The 26,935-nt window shown below is 39.6% G+C and overlaps 1 protein-coding gene across 7 annotated transcripts in view; it reads right to left on the reverse strand.

Annotated features, from left to right (window-relative positions):
- Positions 1-26,935, reverse strand: part of Daao1 (D-amino acid oxidase 1) — a 158,790-nt gene that overhangs the window by 22,499 nt on the left and 109,356 nt on the right. For all 7 annotated transcript variants that reach the window (XM_067136136.2, XM_067136135.2, XM_067136139.2 and 4 more), the window contains exons 4-6: positions 19,033-19,178; positions 5,342-5,498; positions 1,516-1,794 (exon numbers count right to left, since the gene is read on the reverse strand). In XM_067136136.2, coding sequence (XP_066992237.1) covers positions 1,516-1,794; positions 5,342-5,498; positions 19,033-19,178 — 582 coding nt within the window. The remainder of the gene's footprint in view (positions 1-1,515; positions 1,795-5,341; positions 5,499-19,032; positions 19,179-26,935) is intronic.

Here is a 26,935-nt window from a genome sequence, read left to right on the forward strand (position 1 = left end):
TGTAAATCATCCAACATTCTCAACTGTATGAACGCACAGGATAAACAATTCACATCATCGAACATTCTACAATGCTTGGTACAAACATATTTGTGAACGTAAACAATGCTTTACCAACATTAATATAACTCCACAGTGTACTGCAAGAATACTGTGAACATTGTATGTTATAGAACATCGTATTTTAAAGTACTACGTGTTACTAGTTTTTATCACATCCATATCTTGGAATATTCTAGAATGCTTGGTACAAACATATCCATGAATGTATGCAACGATTTACCAACATGAATTAAACTCCAAGGTGTACCTCAAGAATGCTATAAACATTTTAAGTGTAAAATTGTATTTTAACAAATTATCTGTTACTCACGAACAGCACACCAGAATTGTAAGTAACATATGCATGTCATAAAATATCGACGCTTGTTTTTAAACTAGAGGACACATAATATCATTGTATATTTTAATATTACCACTCATATCATGTGACTTTCTTCATTAGATTTAGTAATGTTTTTAAATGATATGTTAAGTTAACTCTGGATCATGACCAGCTGAGGATGACCTCTGTGAAGGTCGAAACTGGTACTGCATAGTGATAAGACATAATATATTGATTAGGGGGACAGTACCCATTCTTTGTGATTGCGGTCAACATTTGCCTTCGCGTCTGGCGTCAAATTGCTTACACCACTTTACAATATCTGGGCGAGAAATTGCACACTCACCATATACACCAGTGATTTCATGATGAATGTCCATGCACTTGAGCCATTTAGCCCACAGAAATCTGATTGTTGCATGCGCCTCCAATTTGGAGTTACTAGTTTTTATCACATCCATATCCTGGAATATTCTAGAATGCTTGGTACAAACGTATCCATGAATGTATGCAATGATTTACCAACATGAATTAAACTCCAAGACATAATAAAGTATTGATTAGGTGGACGGTACCCATTCTTTGTGATTGCGGTCGACATTTGCCTTCGCGATATTTGTCCGTGCGTCTGGAGTGAAATATTCTAGCTGATGATGTTATTTCCAATGTCTGGTGTGAAAATAATAATAATAATAATGATTATTATTATTATCATCATCATCATCATCATGATCTGTTTGTACCAACCTTGAGTTTCCCAGCTTGGGTCTGGATAACTTCTGGCTCCACTCGAACAGTGATGCAATGAGGTCGCAGACCAACCCAGTCTCGAAGTACTGACGTGCCATTGAGCCTAGCCCGTTCTGCACACACAAATCGATGGGATAGCATATGAACCTTCCTATTGGACGTGTCAGCAATTATTGAAGCTTGCTTCGCATTGGCCATGGTCACGACATACAGTACAGCATGTTCTAGTGGTGAGCTAGTGTAACTTACTTTTTGATTCGTCCTCGTATCTAATGTATTTTGTGAAATATTCTAGCTGATGATGTTATTTCCAATGTCTGGTGTGAAAATAATAATAATAATTATTATTATCATCATCATCATGATCTGTTTGTACCAACCTTGAGTTTCCCAGCTTGGGTCTGGATAACTTCTGGCTCCACTCGAACAGTGCTGCGATGAGGTCGCAGACCAACCCAGTCTCGAAGTACTGCTGCACTCTTTAGGTTTGGGACAAGGCTAGTGCATCGTTCTAATATTGCAGCGTGATCGTATTTGCTTGGCGCCATCGCATAGCTCTCGTACTGGCGGCATCCTCCTAGTGTCACATCATTAGAAGTAGGGATAATGTATGTGTCGAGTTCAGCATACAGGAAGGTCTTGATCCACGGAGCTCGAACCTACAATATACCAAGGAGTTCAATTATTTATGTAAGGAAATCTTTAATGAAAAATTTAATTTTGTTTATTGTATCACAGAGACACACAACCTAAACTTTTACTAACTCAAATGTTTTTCTTCCAATATCTAACACAAATAAACAGTAATAATGAAAAGGTTACAACTTGTGAGTTTTCTTAAATTGAAGGTTGTCCCGTCTTCACTCTGCCTTATTGCTCAGGTCTCTGACACGCTGTGGCATGCTTGCATTCAGTACATTGACGTCATCTTGAGGAAGAAGGTCCCACACAACAGAATGCAAACTCATGTCCTCATCGAGATGAGGACACAACAGAATATGTTGATTACATATTTTACTACGCTCACCTCCGTAGTGTATTGCTTGCTGTTGGAATATTACAACACCTCTACTTTTGAAACTCCAGATACCTTACAAACAGATTATTAGGAAGGGGAGGTGTCAGTTATTTCCATTATCTTTGAAAACGAAGACCCCTCAATCCAAGACAGTGCATGTTTGGTGAGTGGTGCGCTCAGTAGCGAGTAACAGTGCCACCCAATTTCGTGCATTGTAATAAGTCAAGCTTTGTCCTATGCTTGTCTTTAAAGTGAAATTTTTATATTGTGACCAAAGAGGATAGAACAGGATAGAGATGTAACTCAATGATGAATTTCGGTACCAAGCCACTAGGCGCTAGTAGTTTCAGTCGGAAATTTGAGATAGCACCACAGTGCACATTTTGTGCAATACCTTACTGTTATTATCAACAGATAGCACAGAGAAGTAACATCCGGCGTAGTGACACACATCCGATTATGCTTACAGCTCCCCCTCCCCTCCTTTCCCCCTCGCCCCCCATCCTTCCATCGATTATAATGCAGTGTAATTCATTGTAATGCAGTGTAATGCATTGTAATTCATATATTTTTATTTTCAAGTACTTACTATGTTGTAAATAATGATCTGATACCCCTAGTCCGTATGGCATACTATGTTATTGAGAACATAACTTCACACCACAAAGCAGCTTTAACTTCAAATGAATGATTGACACAAAGCTGATATTATAACAAATAAGAAATCCCTTCAAAAGCAAGGCAGCAGAGCACACCATATGCAAGAGAATGGGGTATTATATCCATATCCAAGTACCACATGAAAATAAAAATAACAGAATTAAATGCACTGAGACAGGAAATATATAGAAATACATTAATAGAACCATTCAGCTTTCAGCCCCTGAGGTGTACTCTAACAGGAAATACAGGATTTCAGGAGGACTGGCGAAGATATATTTCAAATAAACAAGCACAAGGAACAAAGATTTACAGCACAAGCACACGAGCACTTGGAATTCAAACAACACAAATACTGTAGCATCATGGGAACTATTGCTTAAAATCGATATTAGTTCGAACAAGGTTAATCGATTGGGTAAAGTCATATTCAATGCAATCCAGCAATATTATCTCCGTTATACTTGACGTGATACGACTAATTCTTTGTCAGAAGGGCCCACAGATTGAGGTTAGACTTGAAATACTTTACTTTGAGGCAAACTGCCTTTAATTATTAATATCGCTCATTTCATGCCTACTTGTGTGCCATCTACAGAGCCTGTCTACAACTATCTACACGTTGTGAATGACCTCCAGCACCATCTAAAATTTCCGACCGGAACTACCTGAAGCTAGCTACTGATTGGAACCATAAGCCCCATTAAACTTTCACCGGGGTTATGACTGTTGTTCGCGAATTTACACATGTTATAATGGTATCCACTGATCAGATAATTTCGTGGTTGGGAGAAACGTTGGAGGAAGTGGACTTGAACACCAAAAGTGATGGTAATGAAACAGATAAGGTTTACGAAAGTCAACCTAACTCGGAAACAGTGTGTCTGCAAGTTCTGAGGAAGAAGAGAAACTATCGTTGACTGAAAGATGTATTCCATTTCGCTTTAGGAAAGGATGGATTTACCAAGTGGGGCTTCCATGCTCCCGCTACAAATGTTTGAACTCAGAAACAGTGTTCCAGGAAAGATGTTGAAAACAACAGTAGTGATGACTGACTGTGTAAAATGATTGTTTCGTGTTATGCTGGATTATATGTTCACATTATTTAGTTCATACTGAGCATATTCATCCTGTCCCATATTTGTTTTAATTTAAGTATTCCTGTTCCTACATTAATAACCATTTATTTAAATTTAAGCATTTGTATTCATACATTGTTTGTCTACCCCTTAGTCCCGTTTCTCGATACAGGGTCGGAGATGAGATGAGATTAATTTATATCGCATGTTTTACGACCAGATGCCCTTCCTGTCGCCAACCTGAGTTGAGGAGCTAATGAGGATGAAATGCATGCTGATGAATGAAGTTTGGTAAGGAGGCGGAAGGAATCAGCTGTGACCTGTGAATAGGAATGACCTGCATTTGCCTGAAGTGTAAACAGGAAATCATAGAAAACCATTCTCAGGTGGGGTTCGAACCCACACGTCTCGTGAATGCAGAGCACAGCTCCATAGCCGTAGTGCGGCCACTCCACTCCACTCGCTCGTGTTCCTAATAAGTAACTTTCTTGCAAGTCACTGCAAAACATTATCGACAGTCATCTGTTCTCGCAATTCACTGCTACCAAGATTGTGTATTTCCTTCTTCACCATATTTTAACTTAGACCGGCCGTTATAAGACTCAAAATCGGTTTAAACTCAAGTTGCAGTTTAACTCAATCTTCAGTTCAAACCTTCATTATAATATTGGCCCTAAAGCTATTAATGATTATATAATAAATTCGGCCAAAAAGGGGAAGATTCATGAATGTTTAAGAAAGTTTAGAAATTTATCTTGCTCAAAAAAATGACTTTGAATCAAGTTTAAATGAAAGAAGAACGGAAGAGAACCCATTGTATAAACTAGCATTTAATCGTTTAAAGAAGAAAAACTTGAAGATCTTAAATTTATTTAGGTATTCTCAGTCATCATTATCAAAATATTAAAATTTTATGTAATGATAATTTTCATAATATTTCACTAATGTTTGATATGTAGGATACAATACTTCTTTAAATTGAGGGTTAAACAAAAGATAGTGTTATACTGTTTTTTTATTCCTTGATTTGAATTCACTGATGAAGGGAATGCATATTCTTCCTGAAACATGCATGAATGAATAAATAATTTTCAATCATTAAAGTGTATTGATAAGTTGGACTATTTTAAATAGTTTCTTTAATAGATTTATCCTCAGATTGTCGCTACAGGCCCGGTGGACCTTGATATAACAAGCCCGAAGGTCTGCAGGTTATGGGACATGAGGTCATGCAAAGAATTGAATCTGGGGCTTGTGGGTAAGAGGATGCTCACTTCCCCTAGACTACACAGAATGTTAATTAAGTTTTCTACACAAATGTGAAGAAATGTTTACAATGACAAAGATAAGGAAAAGTTTGGAACAGATTTACTCTAAAACATTATTACTGAAGCAACTATCATTCATAAGGGATTCCTGTTTTCCCGTAGATGAGGAACAGACACAGACCTTGATTATTTGGCCTCTGATTGGCACCAGCTTGTTGTCCGAGCACAGGTACTTAGCTCCTAGTCCCAGGCAATTAACGACAATGTCAAAGTCGCTTGCAATATCACTGAATGAAGTGATGTGCTTCTTGATGATCTTCCCACTGGAGTGTAGAAACCTGTGGAATGAAAATGGCTCATCACTCACTGTCATTAACTGAAAATAGAAATACCAGGGAATACGGATCAGGTTTGTGACAAAAAAAAATGAGAGTTGGGCCCGGTTTCATCAACGTGGGTTAAACCTTAACCCCTGTGTTACACAGTTTTAACTCTGAATTTGTCCAGCTCCATGACTAGATGGTTAGCGTGCTGGCCTTTAGTCACAGGGGTCCCGGGTTCGATTCCCGGCAAGGTTGAGAATTTTAAATATCCTTGGTTAATTCTGCTGACACGGAGGCTGGGTGTATGTGGCATCTTCATCATCATTTCATCCTCATCACGATGCGCAGGTCGTCTATGGGTGTCAGATCAGAAGACCCCCACCTGGCGAGGCGAACTTGTCCTCGGACACTCCCGGTACTAAAAGCCACACACCATTTCATTTCAGTTCTGAATTTGACTTATTCTGTTTCATCAAAAAGGGTTAGTTTTAACTCTAGGTTAAGGTCGGAGTTAACTTAACTCCTCCTTTCACCTGGGTTAAACTGTTAACACGAGGTTTAATGCAAAATGGCCATTGTAAATCATGCGTTGGATGCAGATTAGATATGTTAAATGGTGTTCATGACAGGAATGGACCTATAAGGAGGAGGAACTCTTTTCAAAATCTATCCGAGGAACATTTTCTGAAGAGGTATAGACTGTTAAGAAGAAGTGGTCTTTAGCTTCTTCATCAGCATCCAAGGTGGGAGCAAATGCAGAGATGAGTGTCATAGATTTGGCTCCAAGGAGTGGGATTCGGAGAGTCATAATTCTTTCACTGACTGTGACTGGAGCCAGCTGATAACCATTCGCCAATGTGGTCTTCACAGCGAATCCCACACCATGAATGTTGTGTTCTCCTTCATCTTTTCCCTTCCAGGAGATTGTGTAGCCTGAGCTGAACTCTGTAAGTTTACATTCGCTGGACAATCTGGTTTCACTTAAGGCAGCAGTATCAATGTTCATTCGTCCAAGCGCTGTTCTTCTCTCAGGTCTGTTATTGTCTTTCAAAACAAGTAGAGTTTGAATATTCCAGGTTCCTATAATCAAAGTTCTGGTAATCTTCGTTTTTCGACCACATAAGGGGTGACCCGCTGGGTGCAGTTTCCCAGCCGGCTGAGAGTGTGACTACCAATGTTTAGCCCACATTTTCTAGGGCCTTCCCCATTCAGGATGGGCAGCGGTGATCCTAAATAGACCTGCCCAAACACAGAAGCAGGACCGAATTCCTGAGCAGTCACAGGGTCTCAGAAAGACGTACATCACACATCTGCTGCCAACGTGCAGGTCCGAACTAGAGGCTTCCAGTTTCACCCGAAAACCTGCCTCCACCATCCTTATCCCATCGCCATTGGACTTGAGTTGAAGGGAATGACAGCAGGAAAAAGTGCCACAAGCGGGATTTTGTTTAAGGTGGATCGCAGCTTGCAAGGAAGTGACCCCACACACTATGATCTCGGAACTATACCCTGCGGCACAAATGAAATGTGACATGCAGGTTCTAGTACCACGACTGCAACGGACTGCCGCGGACTCGAAATACCATTGAGTTGCGCCTTCACAGCCAGTCTATCTGGCATTACCTCATCTGCCTCCACGACCGATGAGAACCACAAAAAGGAGGTTCCTCCGTCCGTTTTGCCGTTGGGCCAAAGGCACAGATGATGGGTTCCAGTGTCATTTCCTACACTGAGAAGACCATCACCCCACCCAAAGCGGCTCATCCGCCCGAAGCCGTTAGCCCCTATGGGGGGTCGAGTTATTTACCGCCGCTTAACACTCGGCGTGAACTACAGTATATGTAACGCTTCACTAACAATATGCACCTAATTACCTAAGAACACATTTAAATAATGAACTAGCAAATAAATTAAATATGTCTATGATACTGCTTAACCCTTTCGCTTTCAGCACGCCGATCTATCGGCGCGAGAGGCTCTGTCCTATTTAGGGATTTTGGTCATTTGCATGGCTGTTAAATCGTAACAGTTGATCGTGACGGTAACTTAAAGCGTTGAATTTGCGTTTTACTATACAGATATAACCACCAACCCTACAAAATATTTTTATTTTCGACAAATGAAATCTGTTGACCGTGAATGTTTATGTTGTGGTTGTTAAGTTGTTATTGCATGGTTTCGTTTTGGTTGGCTTATGAATACAGCAATTTGATCTTGCTATGAGTTTAGTTTAGAGTATATTTCATTTCTTTGGTATATCGTGTGTTCGCTGTACTCTGCAAACTATCATTCTACTCCTTTTCATAACTCCGTTGTTGCACGTGCTTGCGTCATCTTTTTATCGTAATGGCTAGGCCATATTCAAGGCCGATGAGGCCGATATCCTTGAATTTTCAGATGATTTAGACAGTAATAATGACCTTCTTTTGCCGAAAGTGATTCACATTATTTGGGAAATGACACAGTCACAGCTGCTCACCGTGCATCAGATGGGGAGGTCCTGACATCGATGACCGTTACATGTACAGTGAATAACTTTGTGCTATGCTGCATGAATGAATTACAGCACACACATCGTATTGATATCAAATTATTCAGAATTAAATGTTCTTTCTTTCACGTCTAAGAGTAAAGAAGGAAGACGCAATAATGTCTGATTTTTCAGTCATTGAAAACTAAAAATTATTTTTTTAAACTTATTTTTGAAATTTAATATTTGTTTTTGGCTTTACCAATAACAATACGTTCTAGGTATATTCATTTCTGAAATGCTCATGGTTTCCTGTACTAGTGTGATTTATTTTATTTTAATGTGTGTTAAACTGTTTACGTGTTGATTTTTGGTAATTTGGTTTGGAAAATCACAGAAATTAGTCTGAGTGTCTTCGAGCACACCCCTGTATACAAGCCGAGTGCCAAAGGGTTAATTTCAATATATAATCAGTATCACCAACAAAAACATAGAGAATTGCATGCAAGTTTGCCGTCAACCATGACGTAAACAAGACACCAAACTCCAGTAGGCACATGTTTTAGACTCTAAGAATATCGATAAATATGGATAGTGGCTGCTGCCATTTCTTGATGGATACAGTACTTTTGTATCCATCTCTTGGCACAGGCCAGAGTAAAGTGTAGCTTTCACTGAAGTCCCAGTCTCATCCATGACTGTGACAATATGGAAGCTGCTGGGGGATGGGTGGTGCTGAGTAATGACATTCAGAGCACGACTAGTGCATCTGAGTGTTATGAAAGGTGTTGCTCATAGGGTCAGTCATGCTGCAATAGCACTTTCTGACCCAGTGAGGAAAGCAATGGCAAACTACCTCACTCCTCATCTTGCCTAGTACGCCTCAGTTTGGTGCTGCCATTGGTTTTTGCAGTTTCCTTATAACCGCATAACTTTTGGTGGTGCTATTTGAGGATCCAACCAGCCTCTGGGCTGATGACCTAACAGACATGGATAGTGGGCAGTACCTGCAGAGAATAACGTGAGTTAAAACTGTGCTCTTCTTGTTTCATGCAAAATGCTGCTATCTGGCGTGTAAATAACAAAATAATGAAAATAAAGAGCGGTAACGATCGATCGTTACCATGACAGTGTTCGCAGTGAAATGTGTGCACTGACAGATTATTACCTTGAAAGCATAAGGGTTAATATGCGTGACCTGATAAATGGAAAGGGACCTGAAGTCGGATTTTTCATTTTTGAGATTTTGATGGTTCTAAAATTGGCAAAAGATACTGAGTATTTTAAAAAATGAGTTCATGCTTCTAGGTGCAATACTTATTAATTCTTGACTGCTGTTATTAAGAAAACTATTTTGAGGAAAAAGACAATTACAACTTTCACTAATTTTCTTACCAACTGTACAAAGTTTTCATGACGTCAAGTGGTGAAGACTCAAAACACTGCATAACTTAGTTTATTAAGAAGACCCATAGGTAGTGCAACAAGTCAAAACATAGAAATACAATTTTTAAACCACAGACACTTTGTTCAGCTCTCCTGTACAGAGTTATGAATTTTTTATTTGCATTCCACTGAGGCATTTATGAGTGAAACAGATAAACATACTAAAAGTGGACTATAGTTATGGGAAATTACGGTAATCAGAGGCGTAAGGATCTTTGGCGAGAGTGCAAAGAGAAAGGCATTAATCTGAGTGACAGAAATGCAGGTAGACTGTGTAAATGTGGCGTATCGATGAATGAATGAATAATAATAATACTTGTATGGCCTTAACTAAAAAGTAGACCTTGTGAAGTAATGATATCTTTTGGAACTCATCAGATTTACCAATGCAATGGAAGAGTTGGAAATGGCTGTTAAACAAATGAAAACAGGAAAAGCAGCAAGGATGGATAAAATATGTATGGAAATAATAAAGGCAGCAGGACCTATTAATCTACATTGGTTATATAGGCTACTAAGGTGTATGTGGAGGAAAAACCCGATACCTGATGACTGGTGTAAAGGTGTAATAATACCAGTATTTAAGAAAGGTGACAGGAAGGTATGTGGTAATTATCGATTAATTGCACTGTTGTCACATGTACCCAAAATATTGGAGAGAATAACAGAAGGGAGGATGAGAGGAAGGGTGGAAAGAAATTTGGAAGAAGAGCAGTATGGGTTTCGACAGGGCAGATCAACGATAGACACTATATTTATCATGAGATTGCTGATGGAAAAACAGTTGGAATATGGAAAAGATTTGGCAATGGTATGCCTTGATCTAGAAATAGTGTTAATAGAGAAAAGGTGTGGGAAACACTGAAAAAAAAATAAAGGATGTGAAAGGCAATCAAGGGAACTAGTGAAAGCAATTTACATGTCTAAGAATTGTTTCAGATGTGTCCAGACTCTAGTGGGGAGAACAGATTGGTTTAGAAACCAAAGTGGTCTAAGACAGGGAAGTGGATTGTCTCCAGTTATGTTTATAATGGTTATGGATGAAATTCTATAGAAACAAAGGCAAGATAGGGAGGGGATATGAAAAGTATTGTTGATTGCAGATGACATAGTGAAATGGGGAGTCAACAATACTGAAGTGCAAATCCAAGTAGAGGCTATAAATGACAATATTGAGAAATATGGTATGAAAATCAGTGTGGAGAAGAGCAAAAACAGTGGTGATGACAGGAGGAGAAAGAGAAGGAAAAGGAATTGTTAGTATCAGGCGACAAATCCTTGAGGTTGATGAATACTTCAAATATTCGGGAAGTGAAATAATGCAAGATGCAAGCTTGGGTAAGAAGATTAGCAGAAGGGTACAAGCAGAAAATACGTTCTACCAGAATGTAAGGAATTTGGTATGGAACAGAGAAGTTCCTATGAAATGTAAAGAGGTAATGTACTATCCCCCTATATTAACGTATGCATCAGAGATGTGGACTCTGACAGAAAGGAGAAGAATAAATTGAGATGGTTTGGATATGTGATGAGGGCAAGATGGGAAGGATACCAAAACAAGGGTTGGAGGCTAAGATAAAAGGAAAGAGGGCAAAAGTAAGATGGATGGACTCTGTCAAGAACAGTATAAGAAAAAAGAAGACCAGACTGGAATACAATTACTGAAGAGGAGTGGTGGAAGGAGAGGCAACAGTGGAGAAGTGCCATCAACACCCCGACCTGGCAGGAGCTGGACAAGAACAAATGAAAATGATGATGAGGAATGCCAAAATCTATTTATTAATATTTAAGATGTTTTGATAGATATGCACAGAAAGTATGTCCCAATATAAACAAAGCATGGTGTTCCCCCACCTCCTTGTTGACTGTTTATGATGGGACACCATTTCTGTGCATGTGTGTGCCATTTGTAAAGTATTTATTAAATATCTCCCTTTTGCATCGACACTACATTTTTTAGTTCAGTTTTGAATCAAACTTCACTTTTAATTTTATTTTTATATAAGATCTACAGATTTATTTAGAAAGGTCTCTTAATCTTCTACAACAGACATACAAATATGTTTGTATACTTTGTCATAATAGGCAACCCATAATAAAAAAATAAAAAAAAAAAGAACTATTCTTCCTGGCCTTACTGCAGTTGGCAATCGAGGCTCAGTTGTAGGGCCGGATGCTATGTAGTGTATTGACACAAACATCCAGTCCTCTAGCCAGAGGAATTAGTCATACACAGTTAAAATTTTCAGTCCAGTCTGGAATCGAACCCAAGGCCCTTCGAATGAAAGGCCATTTTGCTGACCAATAATAATAATAATGTTGCAGATGATCTTACATGCTGCCAGTTCTACACGACAGCCCCTATGCCAGATTAATTTAATTTTTTTGGATGACTCTTGAATACAGTAATATTTAAATATTTTATATTTAAATTTGTATTTATATTTTGACTCTTGAGTATGTCAACGTGGCAAGAGTTTTGACCACCCTTGAAATATTGGCTACCTTAACCAGGATTGAACCCATGATTCAGACTCATTCATGCATCATCACTCTCCCTCGTTGTCAGGGATTGAGAACAGGGACTGCTGACGAGGGAGTCAGGTGTCTTTTACTGCTTTCTTTCTATTTCTCCCTCTTCCCTACCTATACATGACTTGATTTGTACTTGTTTCTTCTTTTCCATTATCACATCTCTGTTTCTCAATCTATGAACATCAACAGCCTGTTTCCAGTTATTCAACCAGGTCAGAAATACGAGGGCAAGTCAATAAGTATCTGCAATCAATTTACATAATTTACTACAAAAAGAACACACACTTTTTATTGATATCATTTTTCAACATAGTCACCCTGCTTTTCAATGCACATGGTCCACCGCTTTACAAAGAAAATTTAATTAAATTACGTGTTGTTGCAGCTGATTCGTTGCAACTACCGCACCACACTCTGGCAGGGCCAGCAACGACGATGATAAGACAGCGGATGTATTCTATTCATCATGGTACAATGGTACAAGGCCAATAAAGCTAGCGAAGCTTAAGGACTTGCTTGAATTACTTGAATATGTCCCTCCAAGATATTACCAGTATTGCAGAGAACCGACAGCAGGCAATCGCCAAGAAGCGGCTGAGGAATCATTCTCCAATGCATTAGAATATTATCCATTTAACTGATGATTGTTGCATGAGGAAAAGTTATGTCATCTCCCAAAATAAGTTTGCTGCATCTTTATATCTAGTTTACTGTATATAAAACACAATTTTTTGTATTGTATGATCATAATATAAAGGTTGGTTACGAATCTAAGGTAAACTATTGTCTACAACTAGGTCCTTTCTTCAGTTTTTTATATTCCTGTTCTTCGAAGCAACTTCCACTATCCAGTATTCGGGAGATAGTAGGTTCGAACCCCACTGTCGGCAGCCCTGAAAATGGTTTTCCGTGGTTTCCCATTTTCACACCAGGCAAATGCTGGGGCTGTACCTTAATTAAGGCCACGGCCACTTCCTTCCCACTCCCAGCCCTTGCCTGTCCCATCATCTACATAAGACCTATCTGTGTCGGTGCGACATAAAGCAAAAAAAAAACCTTCCGTTTTTAATACAGGGTGATTCCAAAATACTTTTACAAACTTTAGGCATGGTTCCTTATACCAAAAGAAGAAAAAGAGTTCATACAAACATGTGTCTCAAAATCCTTCGTTTTCCATTCATTGAAGTTCAAAATGTTATTTGAAAGAACAGATTAAAGTGACACAATAATCTGTTTTTGACATTGGCATTGACTTTGAGATGTACCATATACCAGGGCCACTTGTCATGTGCTGATACCTGGATCTTCTTCGACATACTAGAGAATGTGTTCTTGCTGGTCAGGCGTACGAGTAACTCTTGGTCTTCTTTGATCAATAGTCCATGGTGCTATGGATCCTGTCCCAGCAACGCGACAATAAACAGCAACAAAGGTTGGAAGACTCAGCAGTTTTTGGTCTGGAAATGACCTCTGATACAGCCGTGCGTCCATTACCATTCATGCGGCTGTACATAAAAGACATGTCTACTTGCTCGCAAAATGATTATCACGCCATGGTTGAATGGAACACCAAACCACAAATCAGAATAAATTACACCAAACTGGACAGTGTTCAAATGTTTAAGTACTTGGATAATATAGTATCAAATGCCAACCTAGCAAAGTATGAGGTGGACAGTTGAATTAGCAAGGCAACTTGATTTTACCACCAAGTAAGACAACTACTGTGGGATAAACAAGTACCATTAAAAGCAAATATGACATTATATAAATCATATTATACAACCATCCTCACGTATAGCTTGGAAACTACCACATAAACGAGACAAGGCAACTCAAAATTCCGAGGTGCAGAAATTACGTTTCTACACACCATGATACAGAAGACCAGGAAGGGCAAGTTCAGGAATGGAAAAGTCCGAGAGGAGGTGGGAATAGGAGACTCCGTCCTACAGAGGATTCAGAAAGCAAGACTGAAGTGGTATGGCCATGTAAGAAGGATGAATGCACGCAGGACTGCAAGAAGAGAATATGAAAGAGAAATAAAAGGAAAAAGACCATTGGGCAGACCCAGAGGAAAATGGACAGATCTGGTGAAGAAAGATGTCGAGGAGAGAGGACAAGATCGGGAGAAGATTATGAGAGAACAGTGGTTCATGGACAGACAAAGATAGAGGGGCCTTGTACACCACACCCGGGCAACTGGAGATGGTCAACGATGATGTTTATATGACCATTTTTTCTTGTTATGGTGAAAGTAACTCACCCCCCAAAGTTTGTAAAAGTATTTTAAAGTCACCCTGTATAGGTCTATTATATGCTATTGCTAATTTAAATGTACTACATTGAAATAAACTAATGAAAAATAAAATTCCTTGACATTTGCACAAATTGATTTATCTCGGTTGTGACAAAATGTTGGTTAGCCTGTTTTTGCCAAAGCCTGTCACACTCCTCTGGAGCAATGTTCCCAATCTATGGATGAGTTTTAACAATTTTTGTTGGGTAAACACCAAACATGTCACCATTGTACAACATAGACTCTTCTCTGCCCTTAAAAAATCTGATTACCTCCGCTGGGCATGAACCCAATTCCTACACTCTACTACCGAGGACACAACCACCAGGATGGACAAAAAGAGAAACACAAAGGCAGTTGGACTCCATCCTCATCAAGCCTAGTTCTTTCTAAACAATTACTTCTCAGTTTTTGAAAAACTTGCTTCCGCTTTCCAGCTTCCTCAGTACGAGTCTCTCTTGATGTGGGAAGTGTAGGATAACCACAGGTAAAGGGAAGAGAGAAGGAGATAATGCATCCAACTGGTAAAAGGAGGAATTCTCAAGATTGGTCCACTGAATGCCTATTGATGAAACTAGGAAGCAGAAACATGCTGAGAAGAAACAGGTTTGCAAAAACTTGGGCTCACCAACAAAGATGGCAGTGTTGAGTGCGTCTTTCTCCTTTTATGTTTCGAGTCGGTGCTGCTCCTGCTGCTGCTGCTAAGCTGTATTTACTGCCCAGTTTTCTGCCGTAAATGATCAAAATTCAATAACAGTGCCTTCCAATTCCATTATGTATACAGTAAAACCTCGTGAAGACGTTTCTGCAGCGGACAACAAAAATGAACATGTTAAGCGAGAAAACGTACTACTGAATATATGAATAAAACCTATCCAACACTAGATACGATTTTTTCCAACATGAGTGCATTTGATTATTTTAACCATGTTGGTTCAATCTTGTCCATATTGACTTATATTCAGTTTCTATGAAGGACATTTCTGCCTTATCAATACTTTACATTTTATTATAATTATCTACCGTACATGTTTCGAGAGCTACTACTCTCTTCTTCAGCAGTGCCAAAACATCAATCTAAATCCTTGGGCATGATACATTTGTACAATACAGTCATCAACAAATCAAATTATACATAAATCTTGAAATCGTTAAAATATTTCTTTTGTGTCTAAACTAGTCATTTACATTTACTATATCATTTAGTAGAAACTTTAAAAACAGAATAATTTTCAAATCATAAAATGAATAAAGCCTATTAAGTTAGTCACTATATGCTAAAATTTAAAATTCTTTCTGCTCTGTTCTTGAAACTTCTCTTTTCCTTAAGTCCTTATTTACACTACTATAGTTCTAAGACCTTTCATACAAATCGTAATTTCTTCATTAATCCCGTCCGACAATGCGAGCCATTATTAACTATCAAGTTCTTCCGTTTCAGCTGGAACCAAATTTGTCAAAATTAAAACAACATTACACTTGTCTGAACCAAACAAACATGTCCTTGCTCCTCTGCTTGCTGCTCTTGAAACAACCTATGATATGGTGGAGGTATGTTGATGATGCATTTGTGGTCTGGACAGAAGGTCCTGAGAAACTTCGTCTATTTCTAAACCACCTAAATCAGCAACATCCATCAATAAAATTCACTATGGAGATGGAGTTGGACGGATGCCTTCCTTTCTTGGATGTTCTAGTAAGCAAGAAACCAGACAGCTCCTTAGGACGTACCGTCTATTGTAAGCCTACCCACACAAATTGCTAACTTCATGTAGATTCTCACCACCATCCAGCACAAAAACAAGGCATTCTCACGACACTCGCCAAGAGGGCGAGACGAATTTGTGAGCCATCACATATCCAGGTGGAGATGGACACGCTCAAAGTCGCGTTCAGGGGTAATGGTTACAGCGATTTGCAGATTCATAGAGCCCTACATCCCAGAGAAACGACCAAGCAAAATTCACAGAAGGAAGAATTGAAGGGAACTGCCTACTTACCTTACATTCACAACACCACAGATCGAATCGCCAAGGTCCTCTGCAAACACAATATAAAAACCGTGTTTGGCACCACCACTAAAATTGCTCACAGTCTGAGTAAAATCAAGGACAAATTGTCCCCCCTTTTACATCCTGGGGTACGTGAGGTAAGGTATACATCGGCCAAACATGCCGGTTCATTTGTACCCGTATCAAAGAACATGAATGTAATATTCGTCTCAACCAACCAGACAAATCGGCAATGGCTGAACAAGCTCTATCGTCGGGTCATGATGTCATGTTCCAAGATGCTCGAGCTCTTACCCACACTAGACCCTACAGGTCCAGGATTATACGGGAAGCTGTGGAAATACATAGAAATCCTAACAATTTCAACAGGGACACCGGCTATCAATTAAGTAATACCTGGTTGCCAGCCATTAAGAATTTATGTAGGTAGTTCCCTTCCCTGTTGTTATTTCGTGTCGGTGTTTTCCAAATTCGTACGTTCCTCGTCGCCAGATGTTTCATTCCAGGCTTGTGTCTATATCATACAACTGTCTATGTCATATGTTATGCAAACGCATTATGTGAACCGCTTAGTCTGATTGGGATGGTTCGGTCAGATTCCGCTTCGAACGCTAGCGTTGTGCCATGTCCTGGGGGCAACCTGGTGGCGAATGAACGTACCATTTTTACTTCTATTATAACGTCCAAATTTCAAAGTGTCATTCTTTAAGAAGCCTTTCTCGTGGTGAGTTGAGATTTCTTCTGAGGATGCAGAGCACAGTTATCTGCGAAACGTTAAGAATTTCACCTTATTTTCTTGACACGGCATAAGCCCAAAAGCCTATACAGTATCACGTCTATAAGTACGGGCTGTGAAAGCATTAATGGCAACATGTACGGTAGATAATTATAATTGTAATAAAATGTAAAGTAGTGACAAGGCGGAAAAGTGTTTCATAGAAAATGTATGCATTTTAAGTCGTGTATCTGCGGGTACAGTGAAAACTATATCTACCTTTTTTGAAGATGAGATGAAAGTATTAAAAGGTGTGAAAAACACGAAAGAACAAATATGAAAACCTTCTCTGCTGGGGCTTAAAAAAACAAGTGCACTGAAAGGTGTGAAAAACACCAAACAACACATATGAAAACATATGCACGGGGGCCAATAAAAATATCAAAGTATTATTCTCCTTCTAAAACAAATGTTAGTAGAAGCCTTTAATTTCAGACCAATGGGTTATTAAACATTATTTTCTGGTCACACTCTTAGACAATAGATTGGACGTTACACTCAAGGATGTGCGACCGGAAGGAATCAGGAGAAATGACAACTGCCATTTTGAAATTCTTTGACCAAGTTGAATGATGGAGTCGAAACTCAAAGGTGTTAGTTCAACATTCACAACCTCTGCGCGCTTGAAGACTTGGATGCCAGAGTTTAATTTTGTCCTCATTAGTAAGGAATTTCACGACCTTTTCCGTATCCATAACTAGGCTATCACAGGACAAATATGCACCACGCTAGTCAATTTCACATGATTATCTTCCTAATCCAGATATAGGCTAGCGTATCAAATGACAAAACTTCACTGTAACACTCAACACAAAATCAATCTCTACCTTCTGAATGGAATGCGAAATACAAGCACAAATAGACTCGCTGTATTATTCAGCAATCTTGCTGCTAACTGGCAAGCAAAACTGAATGGCCTGCTCCCCAAATGTGCAATTTATCCTATGAAGTTAAAGAATTTAAGGCCTTTTTTGTAATCACGCAACTGTGGTGACGGACCTTCCCTGAGTTGGAAATCACGTTTGTTTCACAAGGGATGAGAAATAACATTTTCAGGGCTAGGAAAAATGTGATCGTACTAAGCGGTAATAGCAAAAATTTGTGACGCGATAAGCGAGGTATTTTTATATAGATTTAATACGATGAGAATTGGGTCTTCAAATTTACGACATGCTAAGTGGGAAAACGTATTAACGAGGAACACACTAACAAGGTTTCACTGTATTTACCTGTGTGTGAGGGCAGGAGAATAACATCCACGATATCCCCTGCCTGTCTAAAAGGTATCTAAAAGAGGAAACAGGGGCTCTCAACTTTGGAGGATGGGTTGGTGAACACGACTGCCCTAGGTGAGTCTGCCTTTGCTTCCACTTACTTGTGCCAGGCTCCTCTTTCTTATCCGACCTCCCTTGGTCAACTCTTGTTCTTTCCTGACCCCAACGGCCTTAGGTTTGCAAGGCTTAGGGAGTCTTTGATTTTCATGCCTTTCATGGCCCTTGTTTTTTTGGCTGATACCTTCATTGTTTGAAGTGTCGGACCCCTTACATTTTCCTCCTGATTAGTGTTAATAGAGGACGGTTGCTGAGTTGTACTTAATCATCACCACCACTGTCCGACTCGTTGGCTGAACGGTCAGCGTACTGGCCTTTGGTTCAGAGAGTCTCGGGTTCGTTCCCGGCCGGGTCGGGGATTTTAACCTTAATTCGTTAATTCCAATGGCACGGAGGCTGGGTGTATGTGCTGTCTTCATCATCATTTCATCCTCATCACGACGCGCAGGTCGCCTACGGGAGTCAAATAGAAAGACCTGCACCTGGCGAGCCGAACCCGTCTTGGGATATCCCGGCACTAAAAGCCATACGACATTTCATTTCATTTCATCACTATCACTATTTCAACCATTGCTCCTTTCCTGCCAAGAAATCCTTGTAGTAAAGTCAGTTAAGAAAGAACCACCCAGTCAGATACGATACGTAGAGTAGGGAGGCTTCACCTAATGTGCAGAAACAAACCTCCTTGCTGCCCACGGCAGGAACTTTGGGCTCTCTGTCAGCACGGTGGTATAGAAAGATCCATACTGCCAGTTGCCAGGGAAAGCGTCCAGCTCTTCTCGAGTGACAGCTCGATATACAGGAACAACTTGCTCCAGGAAATGATTCTGGGTAACAGAAATAAGAACACTGTACAGTAAGTGTAGAAAAAGTTCACTTGCCATTTCTTGAACACCTGTCGTCTACACAAATGTCAGTAGACACAGTTAATAATAATAATAATAATAATAATAATAATAATAATAATAATAATAATAATAATAAAGAAAATTACCAGGAACTAGCCACATATTTTTCAAGCTTTCAAATTTTCCAAAACCTACAGAGATATTCCCAAAAATACAGCCAGAAAACATACTAGAAAATCTGTCACCACCAACACAAGAAGAAATTTATTCCCACATCAAGAAAAAGAAAAAAAACAAAGCATTGGGGAGGACGGAATTGTAGCTGAACTGAAAAATTTAGGCCCAAATTCACTCAAAGAAATTACACAAATACTGTAATTCAAAACATCTGGCAAACTGAAAAGCTCCCGTATGACTGGAAGATTGCTCTAATCCATCCACTACATAAAAAAAACACAAAAGCAATTAGAATTCAAATTAGCTGAATAGTAAGCAGGATTCAAACCAAATAGGTCATGCCCCGAACACATTTTTTACCACAAAACCATACTTAAAATGTGAACTCTCAGACAAAATCCCCTCATATGCACATTTATAGATTTCAAAAAGGTTTACGATTCTGTTCCAAATTCTAGAAGAGAAGGGACTAGATTCCAAAATTCGAGAACTCATAAAACAAACAATGACTGGCACGAAATCTAAAGTGAAATTTATGGAGGAAATCTCAGAACCCTTCGACATTCAAACAGGCGTGAGACAAGATGATGGACTCTCTCCTATTGTCTTCAATGTCGTGCTAGCCAAGATTATGGAAAAATGGGAGAAGGAAATCAAGAAATGTGAGTTTTGGAAGCCAATCTGACTGGGCTTTCCCAAAGATAACCTCAACATACCATACCTCACTTTTAAAGGTGATCTGGTGATACTAACAGCAGATGAGGAGACTACCGTTAAACAGCTCGAGATACTTAAAGAAAGTGCAAAACAGGTGGGATTACAGATATCGTTCGAGAAAACTAAATTCTTATGTTCAAAGACAGATAAGAAGAGCCTGGGAACATAATATGGTACAACTGACAGGGTCCCGTACATTAAATACCTTGGAGAATTTATCGAACCATCAGGCCTTGAAAAGATCTCACAAGAAACCTGTCTTCAAAAAATTAAAAAAAGCATTAGGATTAGTCCAAAACATCTACAATACAAATCCATATCAAGACATACAAAAATTCTGCACTACAACACAGTCATAAAACCAACAGAAAACAAGAAATCAAAAAAGAAGAGAGGAAGATCATTAGGAAACTCTTAGGAGCAGGATACATCCAAGACGGTTACAGGTTACAGTCAATCAAAACAACAGAAAAGTTCTCAAAGATCGGAATTGACATTAGGAAAAGACAAACAAAATTCGTTGGTCATCTCATGAGATTACCAGAAAATCGATTGACAAAAAGAATACTAGATTATGTAACCTTACTTAAGAACTCAACATCCTGGCTTAACAAACTTTGAAATGCAAACATAAATTCAACAGACATTCTAGAAAGGGACATTTTTAGACACAAAGTAAACAATTGGGGAGCTACGTCAGAGCAACCGCAACAAGAACAGTACAGACCAAAGTGGTCGGAAGAACGTGAACAGGCCTTCTCGGAAAGAATGAAAGCCTAGTGGAACAAGAAGAAGAAAAAAAAGAACTGATTGAGTTATTTGCTTCCAATATTGGGAGAATTCACTACTACAACTATTAGTACGAATAATTTATTTATACTTCGCTAATCGGCCAACTAGTGGAATCGAACCCCACTGTCGGCAGCCCTGAAAATGGTTTTCCGAGTTTTCCCATTTTCACATCAGGCAAATGCTGGGATTGTACCTTGATTAAAGCCATGGCTGCTTACTTCCCACTCCTAGCCCTTTCATATCCCATCATCGCCATAAGACCTATCTGTGTCGGCGTAACATAAAGCAACTTTTTTTCTAAGGTCCACCTTTTCAATACAAACTATGCAATGTTTACATTAAATCTCCATTCAGGGACAAGTTTCGACCTAACTGTAGGTCATGTCCGGCCCCACGGTGTAGGGAACAACGCGTCCGCCTGTCACCCAGCGGCCCCTGGTTCGATTCCAGGCCGGGTCAGGTTTTTAAAAATGTAATGATTAATATCCCTGGCCTGGGGACTGGGTGTTTGTGACGTCCTTAATCTTCCTTTCCTCACACACAACATTCCACACTACTGCCATTCCAATTACACGGGTTCATACAATATGGTGCCAGTAGTGGCAAAAGAACCACACGGTTCGACGCCCCAAACAAACAGCATTTATAAAAAAAACAATTAAAAAATTAAAAAACATAAAGCAAATCACACAAGTACACCAAATAAAATAAACAATGTACAGACACAATGACCTTAAAATAAAACTGTATGCAAACCAATAGAATTCAAGTTAAGACTGGTTACATAAATACATTCTGTTAAAAGTTCAATAGATTTAAGACACAGTGCAGTGTCAATGACATTAAAATGATATGTACATACCATGTATGCATCAAAGTAAGGCTCAAGAAATGCGTTGCACTATGTTAAAAAGTTGTTTTTGATAGAGATTCATAAAATGCTGGTTAAAGCTGACGCATAGAAATTTGATTAATGCTGGTTCCTTAAATATGTTGCATTCAAATAAAAAGTCCAATTGAGCCAAAGTCAACGTGTCTTCTCAAGATGTTTGAGTTATGTAAAAGGTGGACATCAAAAATAAAATATTCAACTGTTACTGTGATCACAGTTCAATACGGATCAATGAACATGAAACTTATATCTTTTGATAAAGCAACTTGAAAGAAAAAGAGGAGAAACCACAGTTCAAGCCCTTCAGGCAAGCAACTCAGTGTTGGATACATCCTAGGGATACGAGCTATGAATTTTAGGTGAATAAAATATAAAGTGCGAGAATATATTCTTTATTTATTCCTAAAAATTACAATCCTTTTCTTAATCATTGTTATCCGGTTGATTAGATTAGCAGTTTACCTTTCTCTATCACTAGGAGCGTCAATGTGAGTCAATTACAAGTAATGAACTTCATTCCGGTTCCGTATTGACTTTAAATATCTAAGATAAAATTCTAAAAGAATTTAATTGTATAAAGTCCACCTAATCGTTTTGTAAGAAAATATTTTCCATCTAATCGATACCTTTTTATTTTGCCTTTGGCAATTTATAATATCATTAAAAATAACAGTACATGTTTCCATCACTTTGCAATCATCATCAGCTGTTTACACAAAAGTTAGATAAAAAAGGCATTAAAGTCAGCACATAATAAAATCATTGTTGACTTAAATCTATTGTTAGTAAAAGACGTATGGTTTGGAAGGAAGGGGGACGGGTGTTACCAGGAAATTAATCTAAAATAAGTCAATGAGCAAAAATGTCTTTAGTATCTATTTAAGTCCCAAAGGCGTAATTAAAATCACTTATTGTTTTAATACTAGAAGTGGGTGTTGTAATCTTGAAGAAATGTTTTTAACTAGAATGTGCTTCTTCTTTCATTGAATTCTAGGCTTCTTCCTAGTCGCAATGTACTGTGCTGAAAAATATATAGAAAAGGTTGATCCACTTGTTTGTCCTTCATTTTTTGTCCACATTCAAAAGGTGGATTCACTGTTGGTTTGAGTTAAGAGTTGTGTTCACATACATTTAAGGTTGGATAGCTTGTTGCACGATCTGTAACCGGCAGGAAAATATGCGCCAGTTAGTTGAAATCGTCTCCTGAAGTGTTGTCTAAGGAATTGTTTTGTGTTAAAATAATGAAAACTGATTGAGAAATTTTTTTACTTACCCCTGTCTGATTCACTTTCTTTACTCCCCGTGGTTACGGGTGTGGGTCTGTATCTGCTGTCCTCGACCTGGTGTAATAGCAGTGTGATGTGGTCTGCTTGCTAGCGTGATTCAGAAGGGAGAGGGGAAGCAAGGTTGTGTTGTCATCTATTGTTTCTCACGAGAAGGGGGCTTCTGGCTGTGACCTCAAGCCCTCGTGCTTGCTTGTTTTACTTGTTGGGCGTGTTTGTTTCCTACCAAAAAATCCATATTCCCAGTATATGTTCGTATAAGGGATTTCTCTATTCATTCATCTCATTTAAGTTCTTGTCCTTAAGTTATTCGGAAAGGTAGAGGTGAAAATCGAGAAGCACCAAACCCTTAAATCCTGCAAGGGAGTTATATTCCACAGGGACTTGGTTAAGTCTTCCGATGATACTATGATCCAGTACCTAGCACGTCGGGGTGTAACCGACGTGAAGAGGTTGAAGAGGCGTGTGGTTGATAAGCTACTCGATACGGGTGCTTTCATCCTTACCTTCGACGCCGAGACGGTACCTGAACGGATAAAAGTGGCAATGTATCGTCTGACTGTTCGTCCATATATTCGAGCATCAATGAGGTGCTATAACTGTCAAAAGTTTGGCCACACCTCATTGCGATGCACAGGTTCAACGACCTGCAAAATGTGTGGGAAGTGTGAGCATGCTGGGGTTGACTGCACACCATCACCTGTGTGCGTCAACTGCCCGGGTGCGCATGCTCCAATCTCCAAGGAGTGCCCCGCATTCAAGCAGGAGAAGATGATCCAGGAGATAAAAATGCTGGAAAAGCTATCTTATCCAGACGCCCAGAGGAAATTCAAGTCCATGGCTGCTCCCGAGTTCTTCATCTCCTTCGCTGAAAAGGTCGCAAACGTGTGGATCACTCCACAGAGTTTTATACAGAACAGCAGTATTGAAAACCCATCGATAAGTCAAAGCCAGCAACAAAAGATAATCGCTAAAGAAACTGGAGTTATAACAGAACAAGGACCAAAAAGTGCATTATTGCCGACGTTGTTGTTTAGTTGTTTAATGCTTTCCTAACTTCTTCCTTATTTGGTGGTAATGAATCCTTCAACTTAAACAGGCTCTCCAAACAGCAATCCATCTTCAGGAGGTTCACAGTTCAGAACATTCTGGAAATAGTTGGCCAGATATTCGCAATTCTTCTTGTCACCAATAATGAGTTTCCCTTGTTCACTTTTAAACATAGACTACCAGGGGAGAATTTTTTGATTTTGTTTTCAAACCTTCTATAGAAACCTCTTGTGTTGTTTATTTTGAAATCTTCTTCTATGCTGTGCAGCTGTTCTTTCTCGTACTTTCTTTTTGTATTCTGAAGAAATTTTGCTGTGTGTTTCCGTTGTTCCTTGAGGACTTCAAAATTCCTGTGATTAGTACATCATTTATTTCATGCTTTAGACTTTTCCCGCAAGGCTACTTCACAATCGTCATTCCACCATAGATGTTTCTTCTTTTTGGCAATCATTATTGTCGTATCAGCTGCTTCTTGAATCCTCCTTACCATTTAGTCCCAATTCGAAGATTCCACGAGAGTGGATAGTTCTCGACAATCTCTTGGTTTATCTTGAGTTCATGAGTTTGATATTTCTTGATTTTGCGTGAAGGTCTCTTGAAGGACTTTGGAATAAATTTTATCTTGACTCTAACAAGGTAGTGGTCAGAATCTATGTTTGCACCTTTTTGCACTTAAATGATCAAAATCTTTGCCGGGTTTGATGTCACTACATGGTCTATTTGGAACTCCCCTAACATGGGATTTGGTGAACGCCATATCATTAATTTCTTCCTTCCTTTCTTTCTTTCTTTCTTTCTTTCTTGAATTGGGTGGACATTAACTTGAGTTTGAATGCTTCACACACTTCAATAAGCCTTTCCCCATTTCTATTGGTTCTTACATGCCCAGGATAACTGCCAACTATTTTCCTGTATTTCCTTTCCTTGCCAACTTAAGCATTAAAATCAACCATTAATATTTTAATCGTATGTTCTGGAGTTTCCAACAACTCTTTTTCCAGGAGAGACCAAAATTCTTCGACTTTATCTGGATTTTTCTTGTTGTCCTCATTAATAGGTGAATGCCGATTGAAGATTGCATATAATTTGTTTTCACTCTTCAAGGTTAAGATGGAAAGCCGAGCGGAAGGTGATCGAAAATCAACGATTGCATCTATGATTGAAATATGAATAAAAAATGCTGTTCCTAGAATTGAAGGTGATTTTCTTTTATTACCCATTTTATATTCCCTGATTGCTGGTTGTCCCTTTTTTATATTGTACTTGCTCAACATAGATACACTGAAGAAAATGGAAATTGCAACACCCATAAGGAGTGGTGCTACATTGCTGCAATTGAACATGCAGGACGAGTGTTCGGTTGTGATTCGATGAATACACTTTCAGGTCCCTCTGACCGCAAGTTTGGACAACAATCAATACAGGATGAATTCGTCAAGGCATGGAGTTAATAAGGCCCTGGATCGCTTCCTGAGGAATTGTGGCCCATGCTTGCTGCACTGCACGGGTCAGTTGTTCCAGAGTTGTGGGTGGCTGAGGACGGTTGGTCAGTTGTTGACCCATCATGTCCTACACATGCTTAATAGGACTGAGGTCCGGGGATCTGCCGGGCCATTCTAAGGTTGTGATGTCGTAGAGAGCTTCTCTGGAGATGCGTGCAGTGTGAACCCGGGCACTGTCCTGCTGAAACATCCCATTAGCAATGTTCGTCATCATAGGGACAACCACTGAATTGAGTACCCTATCAACGTACTGTTGAGCAGTCTAGTGCCCTCAACAAGCACTAACTGTGATTTCACATTAAAGCCAATAGCTCCCCAGTCCATAATGCTTGGTGTTGGCCCTGTGTGCCTCTCGACAATAAGATCTGGGCGGCCCCTCTCCCCGGTACGTCGGCGCACACGATTCCGGCGATTACTGCGGGCAACACAGAAGCATGATTCATCACTAAAGACGACCCTATGCCATTCGTCGACCCACGTCGATCTTTCTCGACTCCAGGCCAGCCTTACACGTCGCTGTTGTGGGATCAATGGAACACCTTCTGCACGGACACGGTCTTGTAAGCCAGCTGCACGCAGGTGATTACCAACTGTTTGTTGTGTAACGTGGGGTGTCACAGCTGCTCGAATTTGCGCTGCTGTTGCATGGGGTTCCATCCGGGCCATCCGAATGATACGGCAATCCTCTCTCACAGTTGTCCATCGTGTTGGGCCTGTGCCAGGTCTACGAGTGCGGGTACCTTCATTTGACCACTGGCGCCATACACACTGTACCGTAGATGCCTGTCGGCCAACACGTGCAGCGACAGTCCTTAGCGATAATCCAGCCTCACACAGCCCAATTATTCGAGCCCTCTCAAACGGCAACAGTTGTTGATAGCGTGCTCTTCTCTGTCATCGAGGCATGTTTTACGGGGAACACTTCACTGCACAGACTGCAAGTCAACTACACTACACCAGAGTCCGTATACTGGAGTTGATTCCTACACGACCAATCACGTGGGGAGACCTGTAGCAACAATCCAATGGGTCTGAAACTTTGATCGTTTACATACCTATATGGCATCGTTCCATATCTTGAAAATCAACACAAACGACCAATGCTTTCATGGTGTTGCAATTTCTATTTTCTTAAGTGCACTTCCTTTGATGGGAATCTTGTTTCCTGTACAACGAGTAGCTTGATCTGATATCTCTCCAGTCTTTTGATAAGTTCCATCTGTTTACCGACTCATAGAAGGGTATTGACATTCATTGTACCAAATTAGTGATTTTTCTTGGTCCTGATCTTGCGGGTTGAGGGATTCTCCGACTGATCCCAAC

This window comes from Anabrus simplex, chromosome 1 (assembly GCF_040414725.1).
Source record: "Anabrus simplex isolate iqAnaSimp1 chromosome 1, ASM4041472v1, whole genome shotgun sequence".
NCBI classification, from domain to species: domain Eukaryota; kingdom Metazoa; phylum Arthropoda; class Insecta; order Orthoptera; family Tettigoniidae; genus Anabrus; species Anabrus simplex.